The sequence below is a fragment of the Xiphophorus hellerii genome, chromosome 20 (genome assembly GCF_003331165.1).
Source record: "Xiphophorus hellerii strain 12219 chromosome 20, Xiphophorus_hellerii-4.1, whole genome shotgun sequence".
NCBI classification, from domain to species: domain Eukaryota; kingdom Metazoa; phylum Chordata; class Actinopteri; order Cyprinodontiformes; family Poeciliidae; genus Xiphophorus; species Xiphophorus hellerii.
Genome location: NC_045691.1, coordinates 24,884,205 through 24,900,783, shown reverse-complemented (window position 1 = coordinate 24,900,783; position 16,579 = coordinate 24,884,205). Strand labels below are relative to the sequence as shown.

Genomic DNA, 16,579 nt, shown 5'->3' with positions numbered 1-16,579 from the left:
AGTTCATTTTCTTGTATTTGTTTATTTCAAACATATTAGAACCCATTTCCATTTACTTTGGTTCTGGATAAAATACAGTCCAGCAAACAGAGGAAAAAAAATAAAAAATTGGTTGTCAAAGCAGGTATCAAACTTCCCCCCGGTGGGTATAATTTGAGATATGGTCGATCTTTCAGTGGTGGATGGTTCCTTTCCTTTTCATACCCGAGAAAGTTGGGTGTCACGCAATCATGACTGCAAAGGCACAGAATGGGACGGCACCCAAAATTTCTACCACTACCGGGCGGTTTTGAAACCTTGGTGCAATTATGTGTCCCATTTGGGAATTTTTTTTTTTTACTGTTTGGTTAACTAAAGAAACAAAGTGAAGAATTTATCCATAAGACAAATTAAGATTTCTCTCTCTCTTTATGCTTTATCCCAACACCACTTTTAACCTTCAAATTAATGAATGAATGAATTTATTCTTGGTGCCCTTGTGCGTCAGCAGCAGAACGGTAAGAAAGACATGGAGGCTCGGTTAGAGGACGGCCAGCTCGAAGAGATCACCGTCCAGCAGGCTCCTCTGACGGAGCACGACGGAAATCCTGTGAGCACGCGGCCCGCGTCGTCCTCAACGTCCGAGTGAAAAACGTCAGTTATTTTATAACATTTTGTGTGTGTGTGTGTGTGTGCGCGTCGTTTCCAGGACAAGACGTTGGAGGTAGCTGTTCGTCTTTCACCCAGACAGGTGGATCACGTGGCTCCGGGGTTCGAAGAGCTCATCCAGGAAATAGTGGAGCGCAGTCAGAAAGGTAACTGGCGCCATCTTGTTTTTTCTTGATTGGAAAAGTGTTAACGTGACCGCCTTCCTCTCTTAAATCTGTGTCCCTGCAGACAAATAGCGAGGCCACGGGCGCCGGAGGGAGGAAAGTTGTGTAAATTGTTCAGAAAAAGCACTGAATGCTATGAATGTTTCGCTGTGTCTAAATGAATCAAACAATAAAAGGGAAGTGATTGCGTCATGCGTTGGAGGTTCTGGAGTAATTCTTGAGAGACGTGTTGCGAAAATGTGCCAAAGGTTTCAAGGCACAAGAAGGTAACCCCGTGGAAAACCTGGGCCATTTAACGTATTAATAAGGCAATCATTGCGGTTCATTTGGCAGGAAATAATGGATAAACTGTGCGAAAAGGTTCCAGCTGACCCACTTTATCTCACTTTTGTTTGTCTGGGTCTCAGTCCTTGTCAGGCAGCTGCTTCTAGAGCTTTGAGGTCAGCTTCTCGCAGAACTCAAAGTCCTTCACGGCGAGCGCGGCATCTCGAGCTAAAGGGGCAGGAAGCACCAGGGCGCAGTCGCTGTCAAAGTACTTCCCGGTCACCCCTTCCAGCTCCTCGGACACTGCGCAGTAGATCGGGCTGACAGCGCCCTCTTCTGGTGACTGTGGAGGGAGACAATGACGGCAGAGCGTTAGTGTCCATGTGCAGCAAACAACCCCCCCCACCTCTGCAGGTAGATTTCTGAGAAGCGACAGGTGTGAATATGCAGCCAGGAAGTTTGGTGAAATCTCCGCCATGTTGCAAATCGACAGACCAAAGAGCAGAAAGTGTAGCTTTCTGAAGCTCCTATCCTATTTATCTGTAATAAATAAATAGGATGGTCTCAGAATGAGCTTGTTTTACTTTGGCTGTGTTCCCAGACAACTGAGTGATTTCTCAGCATTGTAAAAACTACCTTAAAAAATTAGTGGCTCTCCAAGCTGTTGAAGCCCCTAAAAGCACCAGTTTTTTTTTTTGTGAGATAAAGAAAAACTAAGAAAGGAACATAATAACCTGGTGGCACAAGTGTGTGGGATTATGACACTAATACTTTGTTGACATACATTCGGTTTCAGCTTTCAGTCTTCTTGAGTTTCCATCGATAATCCAATGAACCTGAACTAAAGTTAAGCTGTTCTGGATAAATTTCCCTGACATTTACTATTTGCAAGGTTTTAAGGGACATTACGCAACATGCAAAGGCAGTTAGTCACCAGTAATTGAAGAAAATAAGGGTCAACAGGAACATTACATATACTGCTGTAAACCTGAAGCTAAGAACCTGCCTGAGACTCGTCAGTTTCATATGTCTGGGAAAAACAAACTAATAATAATAAACAAACAAACAAACAAAAAATCCAAAACTTGTGAAAGGCTTGGAGGAAACAAAACTTAAACCATTTGCTACCTGCAGGCCACTGAAAGAATACCACACCCGCAGTAAAATATGATGGTGGCTAACTTCTCTCCAAACAGAAGTTGACTTTTTGTCAACCCAGATGACTTTCTGAATAGTTCCAACCATGAACCTTTAGAGTTGAGGAAAAAAAAAGGCAATTTCCTTTCGCAGCTTCACACTGAGTACATCCAGATCCATAAAAGAATGACTTTATTCAAGACCACTGCTTTTACTACTTTTTTGTTTTTGCATTTTTAAACGCAAGACTAAACATCTTTTTTTTTTAACTGTAACTAAAACAAACAAACAAACAAACAACATAAAGTCTTCCCTTTCCCGAGCAAAATCACAACAATATACAGACAGTGAAAAGATTTGCTATGTGTAAATCTTATTGGGGGGGGAAAAAATGAATCACAATTATAGATATGCTGCCTAAAATGTTAAATAAAACATTTCTTAGATCTTTGTTATAAAATAATTGTGATAATAGCATTTATTCTTCAGAGATAAAATTTATATCTTCTCAGATTTGTATTGATCCATTTCTTCCACACTTAGCATTAGGCCCGAAATCACGCGTACCCCTCTCAGGTTTAGATGTACAATTATTTTCATTCTATCAAGTTTATTTTCAATTGAAATTGATGCAGACATTTCTTAAAGAAAAAATAATCTTTAGCGCATTTTAATAAAAGGTAGCATGTCAAAAATGATGTACACCCTTCCCAATAATAAAATGTAAAACCTTTAATGGCATTTAAGCAAGGAAGCATTTCTTATAATCGCAGAAAAGCTTTTTGCAGATTTTCTGATGTTTTTTTTTCTCCAGGATTTATAGCTGATGAGGACCAATACGGGAATCACATGCGATATATAAGAAATGAAACATTTTTTTCCCGTCTGCAGAGGTGAGTGAATCAAAGCATTCTAAAAGTGAAAACATCTGAAGCTGAAGTTGTGTCACCAAGCAGGAAACCCCGAACTGATTCGCTAATTCACAACAGACTTGTTCAAAAACAAAGCAACCAGTCAGTTGAAGTTCAACTCACGCCCAGACGCAAACCACTGTGGTGTGACTGGAGCATTTTTGTAAGCAAGAGTCAAAACTCTTACTTTAAGAAGCTGAGGCTGCAACAGAAGAGGACAGCTTCAAATTATTTTGCCCACAATAAGTGAAAACACAAAAAAATGTTTGTTTTTTGCTCCATTTGATTTAAACCTCACTAAACACCAAATAATCATTGCTACACTAGCATGCATAACCCATAAAACAGAAAGTAGAACAACAAACCCCCAGAAAACTAAAGATGTATTTTCATTTCAAAATTAGATTTACAATAGCAGATTTACAACATGGGTTAGAGAAAAAATACGATGAGCAGAAATACTAAGAGGGAGTAGATGATGTTGTAAGTCTTCTGTTAGCACCTCATAATTTAGAAGAAAACCTTGAACACACTGAAGAAATACAGCAACATTTGAAAGCTAAGATGTTTATTTCCAACCCAGCTTGTTTAACGTCCATGATATAGTTCACATTATGAGGTTTCTTTAAAAAAATATGACTAAACGTCCTTCGTTACAGCTGTTTCTTAGAAAATCCAGGTTGCGTGTTTTGCTTGTTAGACTCCACTGAAGCTACTGGGATTAAGTGTTTTTTTTTTTGTACACTTTCTCCTTGAGTTATCCAGCTCATGTCCATCTGGAAAAACTTTATACCAGCTGCAGATTTTTGTCTGCCGCTAAACTGTCCAAGCATTAGGGTTTACGCTGCAGGCTGCCAGGAGCTAGTGTGAAATTGTGAGGCGAGAAAAAAAGATGTGAAAGTTTTAAAGCTGAAAAACAAAACAGGCGAGACGAGTAAAAACATCAGAGTAAAATGCAGGGAATAAAAATGTCAGATTTATTAAAAAAAAAAAAAAAAAAAGGCATATACTCTTTGAAGTTTCCAGTTGCAACTTAAAAGAAATTAGAGAAATTGAAAGAACTGCAAAACAAAGAGTAAATGAGATATTTCACCTATGAATTTTAAAGTTAAAAAATGAAAACCAAAAATGTCTTAATTTTGCATCTAAATTGTAAAAAAAACAACAAAAAAAACCTGAAAGAAATAAAAAAAATTTCTTCACTGTTTCTTATCCTGACGCCTTGGTCAGAGATTTATATAAAGTCATTTACAACAACAGGAGTCGTAAAGGACGACAGTCTGTGTTCTTTGAAGAAGGATTATTCAGTGGGTCTCATAGACTTTTACAAAGCTGAGTTGATTTTTTTAAGAAAATCTGTTCTGCTGCTCTGCGGATAACCTCAGAGTAAATAGCCCATTTATTTACACTCTTCATGTTCTCCACTTTTCTTCTTGCCTGTTTCTACTTTTCTGCTAAGTTTCCTTTGTGCAAACATCATCCATCCATTGTGCAATTTTACAGCCGGTCAAAGTTCAGCTTTGCTCTCTCTGATTATTGGCTGCTGCCCTTGAACTTGATTCGTTCCAGATATCCCATGTGCGACCTTTACTTTCCGAGTTTTCAGGCAGACGCCGATCGCATCTTCACAACGATTTCAAAATGTTTGTAAGAAACAAAATATGCTCAAATAAATGTGTGCGCGCTTTTGAAGATGTGATCTGGATGTAATTACAACGGGACATATTTCAAAAGATGGAACCCCATGCTTTTCATTTCATGTGTGTATTTTGGATTGACTCCATCTTTGCACATGCACTAAACCAGACCCGTGTCTCAGATTACGAGACCCTGATGTAACAGGATGAGACTTGAACAATAAGCAGCGGTTTAATGTTTTTAAAACCCTTTGCGCGAGTTACTGTGCATGGAAGCAATAAACAACGCTCTTACCTTAAAAAAGAAAAAACCGATGAGGTTAAAAGGGTAACGGACCCAGAACGGATAGTGTCGCATCACCTCCGTCATGACAACGCCGGGGTGGACGGAGTTGGCTGTGACACCTGCCGGGACATAAGAGAAAACATAAAAAATGACTTGGACCACTACAAATTTGTAATAAGGTAAGAGTTGATAAGAATACATTCATTTTTGTTTCTTAAAGATGAACAATTTTTCTTTCGGGGATTAACAAATGTAGAGAATAATGCAAGTTTTTGAAACTGAAATAGCTTGCACAAGTCTGAAGTCCTTGTGAATTTCCTCTGATTCTCACAGGGTCAAAATTAAAGATGCAAGCGTAACAAATAGCCAATCCCATGTGAATGTTTACTTAAATGTCATTTAGCAAGTTGTAGAGAAATGACAGTTGTTGTTAGTCACATATGTACTTCTGACTGAATATACTGTTTCATGTACGCTTCTTATGAAATGGTACAGCTAATTTAAAACGGTCGGTTCCCTGGAACAGCCTCCCAAATGTTCTTTCTACGCTGTGCGCTGCTACTAGAAGTTTGATTGAAAAACACTCAGCTTGTGATGAGACACCAGGAAATGAGCAGAAATATGAAGGAACTGAGAGTTGGGATGATCCACTTCTAAATAATATAGAATCCATTGGACCTGGTGAGTGTACAGTACATACACCCTGGAATTACCCCAATTTTTAAAACACACAAAAACTACAGGCCAAAATCTTGTTTTTTCTCCACCTTTGTTTATCTTAGGTCTCCATATGGCACTAAACCATCATTCTTCTCTTCTTGCTCACTGAACTCCTTCTTCACCAACAACCATTATTAGTGTCCAGACTAAATATGCACCTAAATAACAAAATGCCAGCTCTTCATTTGTGTACGTTAAAGTGAGAACTATAAAAAAACTGAAAAGCTTTTTCTAATCACAGTTGCATGCCTTCACTTCCTGGAGTGAGCTTCTTGATTTGTTGACGGTTTTTGTTTAGTAGCAACCATGACCTACCAGACGCTGTTCGGAGACAGTTGCACTGTTTTCCTTCACTGTCGTTTAGGAAGGGCCGGAAAGTTCTCCATAAGATTTATCTCAGATGAGGAAGGGGGCCACGTTCGGGAGTCTGACCTCCTGCATAATGTCAGCCAATTTTGAGCAAGCAGAGAAAGGAAAGTGGGAAAATCTTTTGAGCTAATCCCACTACGTGTCTGTCAATTTTTAAAATGTAAAACACTGAGATTGTGATTTCAAGCTAAAGTATTAAACTAGAATTTTCTGTATTTCCAAGTAAATTAGTAGCAAGTAGAGATGCACCGATCAGATACTAATATCTCTACCAGTCCCGATATTGAAAAAGGCTCTAGATTGGGTATTGGTGACAAAGTGCAAGGGCAGATCTATGCAGTCTAGCTCTATGAATTATTTTACATTATATTTAGAATTTCCAATTGCACTTTCTGAACCATTTGAAAGAAGGTTTTGAGTTTTATGATTGATCAAGGTAGTCAACCTGTTGTTTTTGTTTGTTATTTATTCATTTTACGTTGGCTGTTTTACTCCTAATTGCACTGACTGAACAAATTAAAGTTGGATTTAAAAAAATTTTTTTTTTACATCTACTTCTTGTGAAGCTGTTGGTATATTTAAGTGTACATTACTGGTGCATTTATGAGTGTCTTTTAAAAAAAGAAATATTCTGAGTGAATTCAGTGCTGTTTTTCTGTATCGGATCGGTGTTGGCCGATACTGAACCTCAGATATCTGGATCAGTGTGTGAGAAAAGTGGATCGCTGCGTCGCTGCTAGTAACATTGTCATCTCCTTATTGGACTTAACCTTACCTGTGCCCTGTAACCTTTGTGCCAGCTCATTGGTGCAGATGATGTTATGCAGCTTGGTGTGATTGTAGACTTGATCCATGCAGTACACGAGGTTCTGGCCATGAAAGTGAGAGAAGTCCACTTTGCCCCTCTTGTGGTTCAGCGAACTGACGGTGACAATACGTGCCGGAGCCGAGCGCTTTACGAGGTCTGGAGAGAAAAGACGCAGGACACGCAGAGGTTTCGGATGATGTAAGAGAGATCAAATCACTGGAAATGAACTGTGTAATATTAGTCAGTATCCATGATGCCGTTACAGAGAAAACATGCAGGCCTTACCCAGCAGCAGATTCGTGAGCAGAAATGGTCCTAAATGGTTGGTGGCAAAGGAAGCCTCAAACCCGTCTTTGGTCATCTGTCTGGGCAAACCTGCCATCAACAGATGTAAAGATAAGTGCAGAGAAAAAAAAAATCAAGTTTTACTCATACATTTATTATATTATACTGTTTTAAGAAATATCCATCATATTCATCATCCCTGATAAATTGCTTTTTTTAGCTCAGTTTTAGCAAATTTTACTTGAGTTTGTTTGTAGTTCATATATTTGTTATTATTAATCGTGAAAAGTACCGCTACATGTTTTAGAAATACTGCTTTTTACAACGTAATATTTTATCTTGTTTTATCTTTTATTTTATCTTGTCATGTTGTTGCTGCTTGTGGTGATTTAGCACCCAAAGGCAGAGGCATCGAGTAAATGAAGAATGTTTACCGAAAAAACATGACTGACAAACTTAAAAAAAATAAATAAAAAAAATGCAGGGAGCACAGGGAGCCAGAGCAAAACAAAAACACAAAAACCAGGAACCAAAAGCCAGTAGGGAGAACAGAGAAGTCACAGGAAATACATCAGATCGTGTTAATGAGATTTAACAGGATCTGACGGGACGAACCAGCAAGAAGAAATTAAGAGACAGAGAGAGGTGAATAAATACAGGTAGTGTGAACTTTTAAACAATAGACCAGGCTGATTGGTTAACAGGTTGCAGGTTGAGGAGAGAGCGAGAGAAAAAATGGCACAAGGGGTGATGGAGAGCACACAACAGGGAAAATAGGAAGATTTCCCCAGGAGAAGAGTAACATATAACTAGACATAAGGAATAAATAAACATAGTAAACCAAAACCGCTAGAGTAGAAAAGTGACTCGTGTAATCGAAATGCAAAACCAAGGAACATAATGACAATCAAAACACCAAAACAACCCAAGATACTAACATTATGTTTATGTATGACCCTAACTTCAGAATAATTCTGCATTTTATTTAATCATGCTGCCTTTCTCAGTATAACATATACATACAGTCAGTGTTTCCATGATAATCTAATCATGACTGCATCGTAATCCAGTCTAACTGATGGATTTCTTTAACTCATCAAACTTGTTTTGCCAGTAATTACTCGCCTTATCTGTCTTCTTGCTTGATTTAATCATTTTGTCGTGTGTGTGTGTGTGCGTAGTGCTCTTTCTGTTTTTAACCTCTGTTAACACTGAATATAAGTTTCAGTGAGATTTCCTGCAGCTGCCAATAAACATTTCCGAACTCCAGCCTCGCTCACAGCTCGTCATTCAGTAAGAAAATGCCAAACTGAATGCTGTGGATAAAAAGAAAAGCATTAAACTCTGCCGCTCATCACAAGGTTGTGACACAGAGAGCTACTTTAGTCGCTCTCATCACTTGTTAACCAGAAAAAAAAAAATTATCTGTTACTCTGTAATGCCAAGTTGAAACAAAAAGAAATAGCTGTCACAGAGTGGGTTTATTTATTCTCAAAAAAGTGAGGGTCAGGCTTTCTCTTTTTTTGGAATGCCTTTGGAACGGCATATTTTCTGCTGTCATATGCCTAACAGATGGTGTTTAACAAGCAGGAGGCTCTTTGGGGGCTGGGGGAGTTCATGTTCCAGTTAGTCCTCAACTCTTTGCTTTACAGACAAGCCTAACTCAAGTGAAGCAGAGGCTAGCTTGCTTTTGCTAAGGGTTGGTTTACATTTACAAATGTTAAAGTCTGCTGCCGGACTGGGACTGAGGAATCCGGCAGGAGTAAACACGGGCTTCGCTTGTACAGTGGCGAGCATTTTCAATTGTACGTTTGTGTCACCTGATACGGCCGCATTGTTCACGAGTATGTGCAGTGCTTTCTCCTCCTCGAGAATCCTCTTTGCGAACGCTCTGACCGAGTCCATGGAGGAGAGGTCCACAATGCGCAGGTGGATGTCTGCGTTTCCTGTAGCCTGCTTAATTTCATTAAGGGCGGCTGTGCCACGGGGCTCGCTTCGGCATGCTAGGATTACCCGCGCCCCACGCCGTGCAAAGTCCAAGGCGATGAACTTCCCAATGCCTGTCCGAGTAAAGAAAAGAAGAACGCAGACATATTTAACCTGTCACAGTCACATAAAGGTCAGATGATGAAGAACAACAAATAAGCCGCTGTCTAAAAACATATTTCAGTTTGTTGTAGGTAGAAAAACCTCAATACTATAAAAAAAACATTCAAGAAAAGATGTCTGTTCGACAACATTTACTACATTTCTTAAAATTTTTAAGAGATTTTGCATGACAAAGTTGAACATATACCGTGAAGCGAAAGGAAAACAATACAGTGTTTGTAGATTTGTCTTCACTTTTATAGTCAGATTGTTAGTAGAGCAGAAAATAGTCTTTTTGTGTACCGGTAATTTAATTCCAGTGTTTTTTTAGTGTTTTTGCAAAGGGCTTTTAAGTTGGAGAACAATAGTGAACAAACAGCAACATGAAGACAGAGGAACACGATGAGATGAGAGAAAGTTGTGGTAGAGTCGAAAGCAGCGTTGGGCTAAATCAGTATCCCAAGCTCTGAACATCTGACCCCCATCATTATAAAATGAAAAAATACAAAGACACGACCATCCATCAGAACCTGAGGCCCATAGTTATTCTGGCAGAGCTGCAGAAAACAACTCGTGCTGAATAATCTACCAACAGGACAGCGGTCAGCCGTGATCTCCACCGATCTGGCCTCTAGAGTGGCAAGAAGAACTGATTAAAGGGAAGAAGATATAAGAAGTCTCGTTGGAGTTGCTACATTCCAGGCAAAGGAAAGAAAAACTTTGAAAGAATGCGCTTTGGCTAGACAAGAATAGTCTTTCAGCTAGCCCACACTATCCCAGTTACACACGTTATCTCTAGGGAGTCCCAGTCAAGCTGAGGCAAAAATATGTAGACAGATGCCTGGAACAGAACCAGAGAGTTGAAACTAATGATAGAGTCATGCTTTGAGGAGTCTTTTTTCAGCATGAACGGTGATGGTGGTCAGATTTGGTAGGAATATGGATGGAGCTGACGACACCTTCAGACGTTGGAGCTGACAATGACAGTCCACCCAACGCATCTGCTTTCTCTGTGAGTCTGAAAACAGCAGGATTTGCTATTTGCATTGGTTCTAACGGTTGGTAGCCACACAAACTAATAATCACACATTTCTCTGCATTTTAAGTATTCAAACTGAAAAATTCCAATTCCTAAATAAATATTTCGCAGCACCATGTGTCCCACTGGCTTAACGGCATTACGAGTGGGTGAACTTGGGAAGGGCGCAGAGGTTCACCTTTCATCATAGCAATTAACCTTAACATACAGCCAGGCCTACCATGAAGCAATGTGGAACAAAGCATAGTCATGTGTTTTAATGGCCCAGTTAATGTCGTAACCTAAATCCAGTTGAGTACCTGAGGCCACAACTGGAAACTGATATTCACAGACATTCCTCTATCCAGTCTCGAAAAGCTTGGGCTAATTTGCAAAGCGTTAGCAAAATATTAATTTTTGCTGGTAAAGTCATACTCCAAAATACTTTTGACAGTATTTGAAGAAATTTTTTTTCTTTTTTTTTTAAACAAAGTATTGTCTGGGGGGCTGAATAGGAATGCATGGCGCAATTTTGATATTTAAATAATCTGAAAACCTGTTTCTGGTTGTTTCCACTTCGCAGTACTGCACTACTTTGTGTTGGTCTATCTCATAACATCTCCTAAAATACAATTGAAATTTGTGGTTGTATCTGGACAAAATGTTGCAAAGTTACACATTTGCGAGGCATTGTATTGGCATGTAAGCCAGCCTGTTCGTTTCCCCCCAAATCTTAAATCCAATCTGCTCCAACACAGTGAGACTGGCCTTTAAAAACCCTACACATTTTTCTCTTTTAATCTTCCTGTAATCGTGGTCTCTCTCTGATTATAGGACTTTACCCAAGAGGCAAACAGCCCAATGTTTATCGAGATCAAATAAGATTCCTGTGCCAACTATGTGAAATGTGCAACGCAGCTCAAAGGCAGCAGAGAGGGAGAAGGCTGAATTTTTAGCCGCATGCTTTGTGGATGAATGAACCCTGTTTTCTTGATGAGATGTACTGTTAACATCATTAAGTATATTTGCTTAGAGGACAAGGCAATATATTGGTCATTTGGACAATATAAAGAACATTAAAAAAAGAACAGAAAAGCAATACTGCAGATCATCAGTGACACGGTGTTGCTATGTGTGACTGGGACAGTTAAAAGAAATAGTGACTCATAGAGGAAAGCGATTTTTACTTTATAAGCAATAAATGTAATTTTTGAAGTACATGGAACCAGATATGAGTTCACTAGTTAGCTGTAAGATAAAAATCTGGATTAGCCGTCTGGACAAAGGATAGCTTCCAAAAATACGCTTGAACCATGACATCCTAATCTAGCCTCTGATCAAAAGGCCCTTTTAGAGTAAAGTACTCTAAAATTGTGCAGTGTTGATTCAGTCTTATAAAGGTTAAAATATATCAGCACATGCTTGTGCTGATGTATTTTAACAAACAAACAAAAAAAATCCTTGTAAGGTCAGAAAGTTGTATTTTTTTAACCCCATCCAGGGGGTCTTTTGTGGGCTCTAGTGTCCCTTATATGAAAGTAGGAAGACATGTGGCAAATGTCGTCGGGTCCAGGAGTCAAACCCGTGACTCAAGGCCTCCAAACATGGGTCGTGCTATCCCTTACGCCACCACGGCACGCCCAGGTCAGAAGGTTGTATTTTACTAAGAATAGAAAAGTTTACCTCATCTTTTCATTTGCCTTCAATTACTCATATAAAACATCTCCATTAAACAGATTATGATGTGGAAATCATCTGTAGTGCCTTGATTGAATACCAGTTTGATAAATAAACATAAATGATGCTTATTTTACTAAGTTGAAACAGCTCCAGCTAAAGGTCTTGCAGTCAGTGTTTTTAAAATTTACTTCATTCATAGTAAAAGTTTAATTCGGTATTTTTTTCTAATGATTAAGCTCTATTTGGTCATCTTTGTTTCAGTATATAAAAAAATAATTTGTCAGGAACTTGTGTAGTTTTGGGGTTTATTTTCATTCACTGCTCCGTGCAGCAAACAAATCAGTTAGCTAATCAGCCCAGGTCATTTGTTCCGACGCTCACTCTCCCAGTACTTAAACACTTCTACTACTTTCACTCTGTGAAGGAAAAATTAATTAACAATATTTAATTAATTTCGAATGTACACTTTATGATGTTTTTATTAAAGGTTTGCACTCAGTTGCAACTCAGCAGGACATTTGCTCTTCTGACCCTCCGCAAATAAGTGAAGAACAGGGTGTTCAGCGGTTAGAAATGTTAGACATGGCTACGGTGATAAGCCTATTTTGTAGAAGTTCAGTTACTAGTATCTGTTTAGCCATCCGCAGAGAGGCCTTTTTGGAGAAACGCCTATTTGGACACAGAAAAAAAGTAGAGTTATCTACTATGTTTCTTTAGATAAACCTAAAAGGTGTCTTATCCACAAGAAACACAGAAAATATGGCCAAAGTTGAGCTGTGAATGTGTATGCAACCCTGCTCAACTGAAACTCACAGATAAGTAACTTATAGATTTTTGCCTGACACTTGAGCCAGGGGTGTGGCTACGTAATGTGTGATGTATCCTATGTAGATGAGGGGACTTTCAGCCCCAAGTCAGAACTCATCCGATTCTCACTAAGATGTGAGCTTTGTATGTTTTCTCCATTTGCAAATGTTAATTAAAGCTGTGTTTGTTCTCTCCTAATGCTGAAGTTTGGTCTCGAATTTTGTGCAACTTAACAACTCCTTGCTGGTTCCTTCCATTATCTCCCAATTTAATCCTGTTAAATCCAGTTTATTCCTGTTTAGTCCGCCCATTATGCTGCTCCTTGTGTTTCTGGCTACAGTTTTATTTCTGCTTTTTGTGTCCATCTGGCTGTTTGTATGTTTTTCATCATTATTTTTATTAAACATCCACCCGACATCTCTGTCTCTCTTCCCCTGGGTCTATTTCACCAAACATGACAGAACTAGTTTGTGCTAGAGGCATTAGCGATAAATTTAGACATTTATAAAATCTATTTTGAGGTTACATGTAAACCTTTGCTTTGATAACTAAAGCTGGATGAGGAAGCTTTGCTTAGTTGCAAGTTTGACATTAGCATTAGCGCCGCTGTGGCTAAGCTATAGCGAAACCCCAAACAAAAATTCTTGTTTCAACACAAAACATTTCTCAAGCACAAATCTATTCGGCAGTCATTCGCCCCTGAAAAATCATATTCAAAAAGGCCTAAACAAAATAAACTAAAACTAGTCTGGCTCCTTTCTACCACGTTTATTTTTAAATACAACTTGTTCTGGGGGAACCTTTTCCGGGAAGCTTGGTAAAATTATGACTATATCTTTCACAGAGTGATTTCAAATTAAAAGTCTATTTTCTAAGATAGAATGTAGTTCTAATGAACAAGTTAAAATAAATTAAAAACCTAGATGATAACTAACAACACTAAATCCCTCTTTGGCATCGCAAGACTCTGTGGATTGACACTTTCTAAACTAGAAATATGTTGATTTACAAATTTAAAACTGAAAATATGTTTGAGTACAACCAGGAAACGATGCAAACTAAATTGACACTACTGCTATCTATTTTCCATCTTGTACAAAAGCTTAAATAATGATGCCCCAGCATATTGAATGTTTGGTTACATTGTCTGTCTTGAATTTTAAATTTAGAAGCCTGACTTTATCATTGCTGCTTATTGTCTGTTTCTCGGTAAACAGAAACAGAGTGGCCCTCCAGGATTGAAATTGTTTTATTGTCCAGCACTAGTGTTGGAGATACTAGTTCTCCCTCTATTTCCACCACATCTGCCAGTGTAAAATCACATTGCCAAGTTAAAAATCTACAAAGACATACAAATGATGGGGAAGAGTACATTTTCATTCAACCTGAGCTTTTGGATGAATATTTTGGAGAGAGAGCATTTTGAAAAGGCTGAATTTAATTTCAAGTTGTATGCAATGTATTTAGGTCATATCTGCAAACCACCTGTAACTTTAAACTGCCTGTAATTGAGTCTCACTGTGTAAAGACAGTCAGATGATTAAGTACTGATTAGGTCAATGCAGCGTAGTCCCAACCTGTGCTCTGTCTCCCCAGTTCTACCTTCAATAGTGAAATTACACCAAAGTTTAAGTCTGCAAAATTATTTTAGAATGAGTGACAGCTTAGACTGCTGCATCTGTGCATGTAACCCAATTTTAGGAATTAAACTAAAAAAATAATAGTCCAAGAGAAAATTTAAACCTTTATGTCTGTGTTGATATCTGTTCACCCATCAGTGGTATACCTTTCACTAACTGTATTCAAGCTGTTTAGATGAAGAGCAATGTTGTCTTTTCTAAATACAATAAAATGTGTATCAGACTGACCACACAATGAATCAGGGGTGTCAAACTCCAGCCCTCGAGGGCCGCTGTCCTGCAGTTTTTAGATGTGCCACAGGTACAAAACACTGGAATGAAATGGCTAAATTACCTCCTCCTTGTGTAGATCAGTTTTCCAGAGCCTTGCTAATGACCTAATTAATCTGTTCAGGTGTGGTGCAGCAGAGGCACATCTAAAAGTTGCAGGGGAGTGGCCCTCCAGGATTGCAAACTAATTTACAAGCCTATAATAATATTAACAATAACAGAGCGATTGCTTAAAAAAAAAAAAGTGGAACATTTGTTTCAAAACCTCGTGTTTAGCTTTTATCATTTAAATTGTGGGTCAATGCATAATGGCGCCACACTGATCTGTAAAAACCAAATTTGTTAATAATTTACCTCGGTACTCTACTTTTTCTTTTAATGTTTACATGAAGTAGTGCCTATTCTGCACATTTATGACTAACTGACTGAGCTCCCACATGCCAGGCTTTCAGCAGCAGGCTGGACAGTAGCATGTGGTGCTGCGACCTCCCTCAAAGAAATTAAAAATGAAGTGGCAATGGTGAGCTTATGAAGTGAGGAATAAATCCAAAATTCCCGGCGAGCACTTGTTGAATGTCTGATGCAGACATTAAAAATAGCCACCACATTATCAACAGAACAAATCAAAGCACGCACTGCACATTGTTACGAGATTCACAGAGATAATAAGTAAATATAGCCAAAAAGTCCCGCGTTAGGAGTCATCGTAAGAAGTGAACCAACCTGTATTGGCCCCTGTTACTATGGCAGTCTTCCCCCTGAGCCGCACGGAGCAGGCTTGCGGGTCCCAGATGGCTCTGCGCTGCAAGCGCACAACGAGGGCCAGCAGTGCGGACAAGGCAGCCCAGAGAGGATGGCAGAATATGTCCGTGAAAAACATATTTCCAGTCAGAGGAGATCTTGTTGACAGAAAGTAAGAGGAGGAACGCTGCAGCGGCTTTTACGTTCAGGAGCGTATTCTCTGCATTCCTGGTCAAATGAGGAGGAGGAGGAGGAGGAGGAAGAGGAGGAGTGCCCAAATGAGTAGACAGCGTAATGATATATGCTGGTTGGACATTTAATGAGGCAGTGGCTTATTGTAAGGGACTGATACTTTTTTTTTTTTTAAATGACTTCACTTTATGTATAGCACTTAATTAACTCTAATAGTTACTAATAGTTAAACAACGCTCACTGTGACGCCAGGGCCCCATTGTTCTGTTCTATCTTAGGGAAACGGGATAACATCAAACTAATCAGCTGTGAGAACAAAGTCACACTTCCAGGCATTGAAGTGTAGCGGGGAAAACATGTAGCCCGACTCTGGCAAACGTTTACGGTAACATAAAAAATAGTAAAGGATGACCTTGTAATATGAGGGAGATTACATCTGTTGTTGATTTAGCGCCACACCGCAAGATTTCAAACACATGTTGATGGTACACTAATGAGTTGTGTAGGTGTAGAGGAGTAGCAGCTTGGATGATGGGTTTGCTGAGTACAAAAACAACAACAACAACAACAAAAAAAACCGAGTTGACCCTGAGTTGGGACCTTGACCTTGACCCAATGAGTGAGAGATTATGACTTTATGGCAGGGCAAACAGAGCAAACCCCTGCCTGTTATAATAACACCAAACCATGTATATAGTTCAGCTCACACTAAATATCATCAAATTTAACTGAATCAGATTAAGCAAAATAGAATTTTGTATAAATCAGTGTGCGCGATGCATCTCCACTGTCACGTTGACAGGATGGGTAAAACGTTCTCCAAATCAAACTGTGAGGCGATCTTGTCCACAGATGTTCTGGCAGATTTAGACTCAGGTCATCGGCTACACTTTTCCAGAACTTTAGTTTTCTTC

The 16,579-nt window shown here is 39.0% G+C and overlaps 1 protein-coding gene across 1 annotated transcript; it reads right to left on the bottom strand.

Annotated features, from left to right (window-relative positions):
* Positions 1–1,087: 1,087 nt before the first annotated feature.
* On the bottom strand, positions 1,088–15,728 carry LOC116710581 (retinol dehydrogenase 12). The gene is made up of 6 exons (XM_032549718.1): positions 15,456–15,728; positions 9,050–9,289; positions 7,230–7,319; positions 6,912–7,100; positions 5,057–5,166; positions 1,088–1,419 (listed from the first exon to the last, which is right to left on the bottom strand). The coding sequence occupies exons 1-6, from the start codon at positions 15,610–15,612 to the stop codon at positions 1,240–1,242; spliced, it is 966 nt and encodes a 321-aa protein (XP_032405609.1). The 5' UTR covers positions 15,613–15,728; the 3' UTR covers positions 1,088–1,239.
* Positions 15,729–16,579: the final 851 nt, after the last annotated feature.

What these genes read in the sequence shown, in the direction of transcription:
- LOC116710581 (XM_032549718.1), bottom strand. Translation starts at nt 15,612, where the DNA reads ATGTTTTTCACGGACATATTCTGCCATCCTCTCTGGGCTGCCTTGTCC. An exon ending in AGTAACAGGGGCCAATACAG is followed by an intron (nt 9,290 to 15,455) that starts GTTGGTTCACTT and finishes TTACTCGGACAG; the next exon opens with GCATTGGGAAGTTCATCGCC. An exon ending in GCTCACGAATCTGCTGCTGG is followed by an intron (nt 7,101 to 7,229) that starts GTAAGGCCTGCA and finishes TTTTCTCTCCAG; the next exon opens with ACCTCGTAAAGCGCTCGGCT.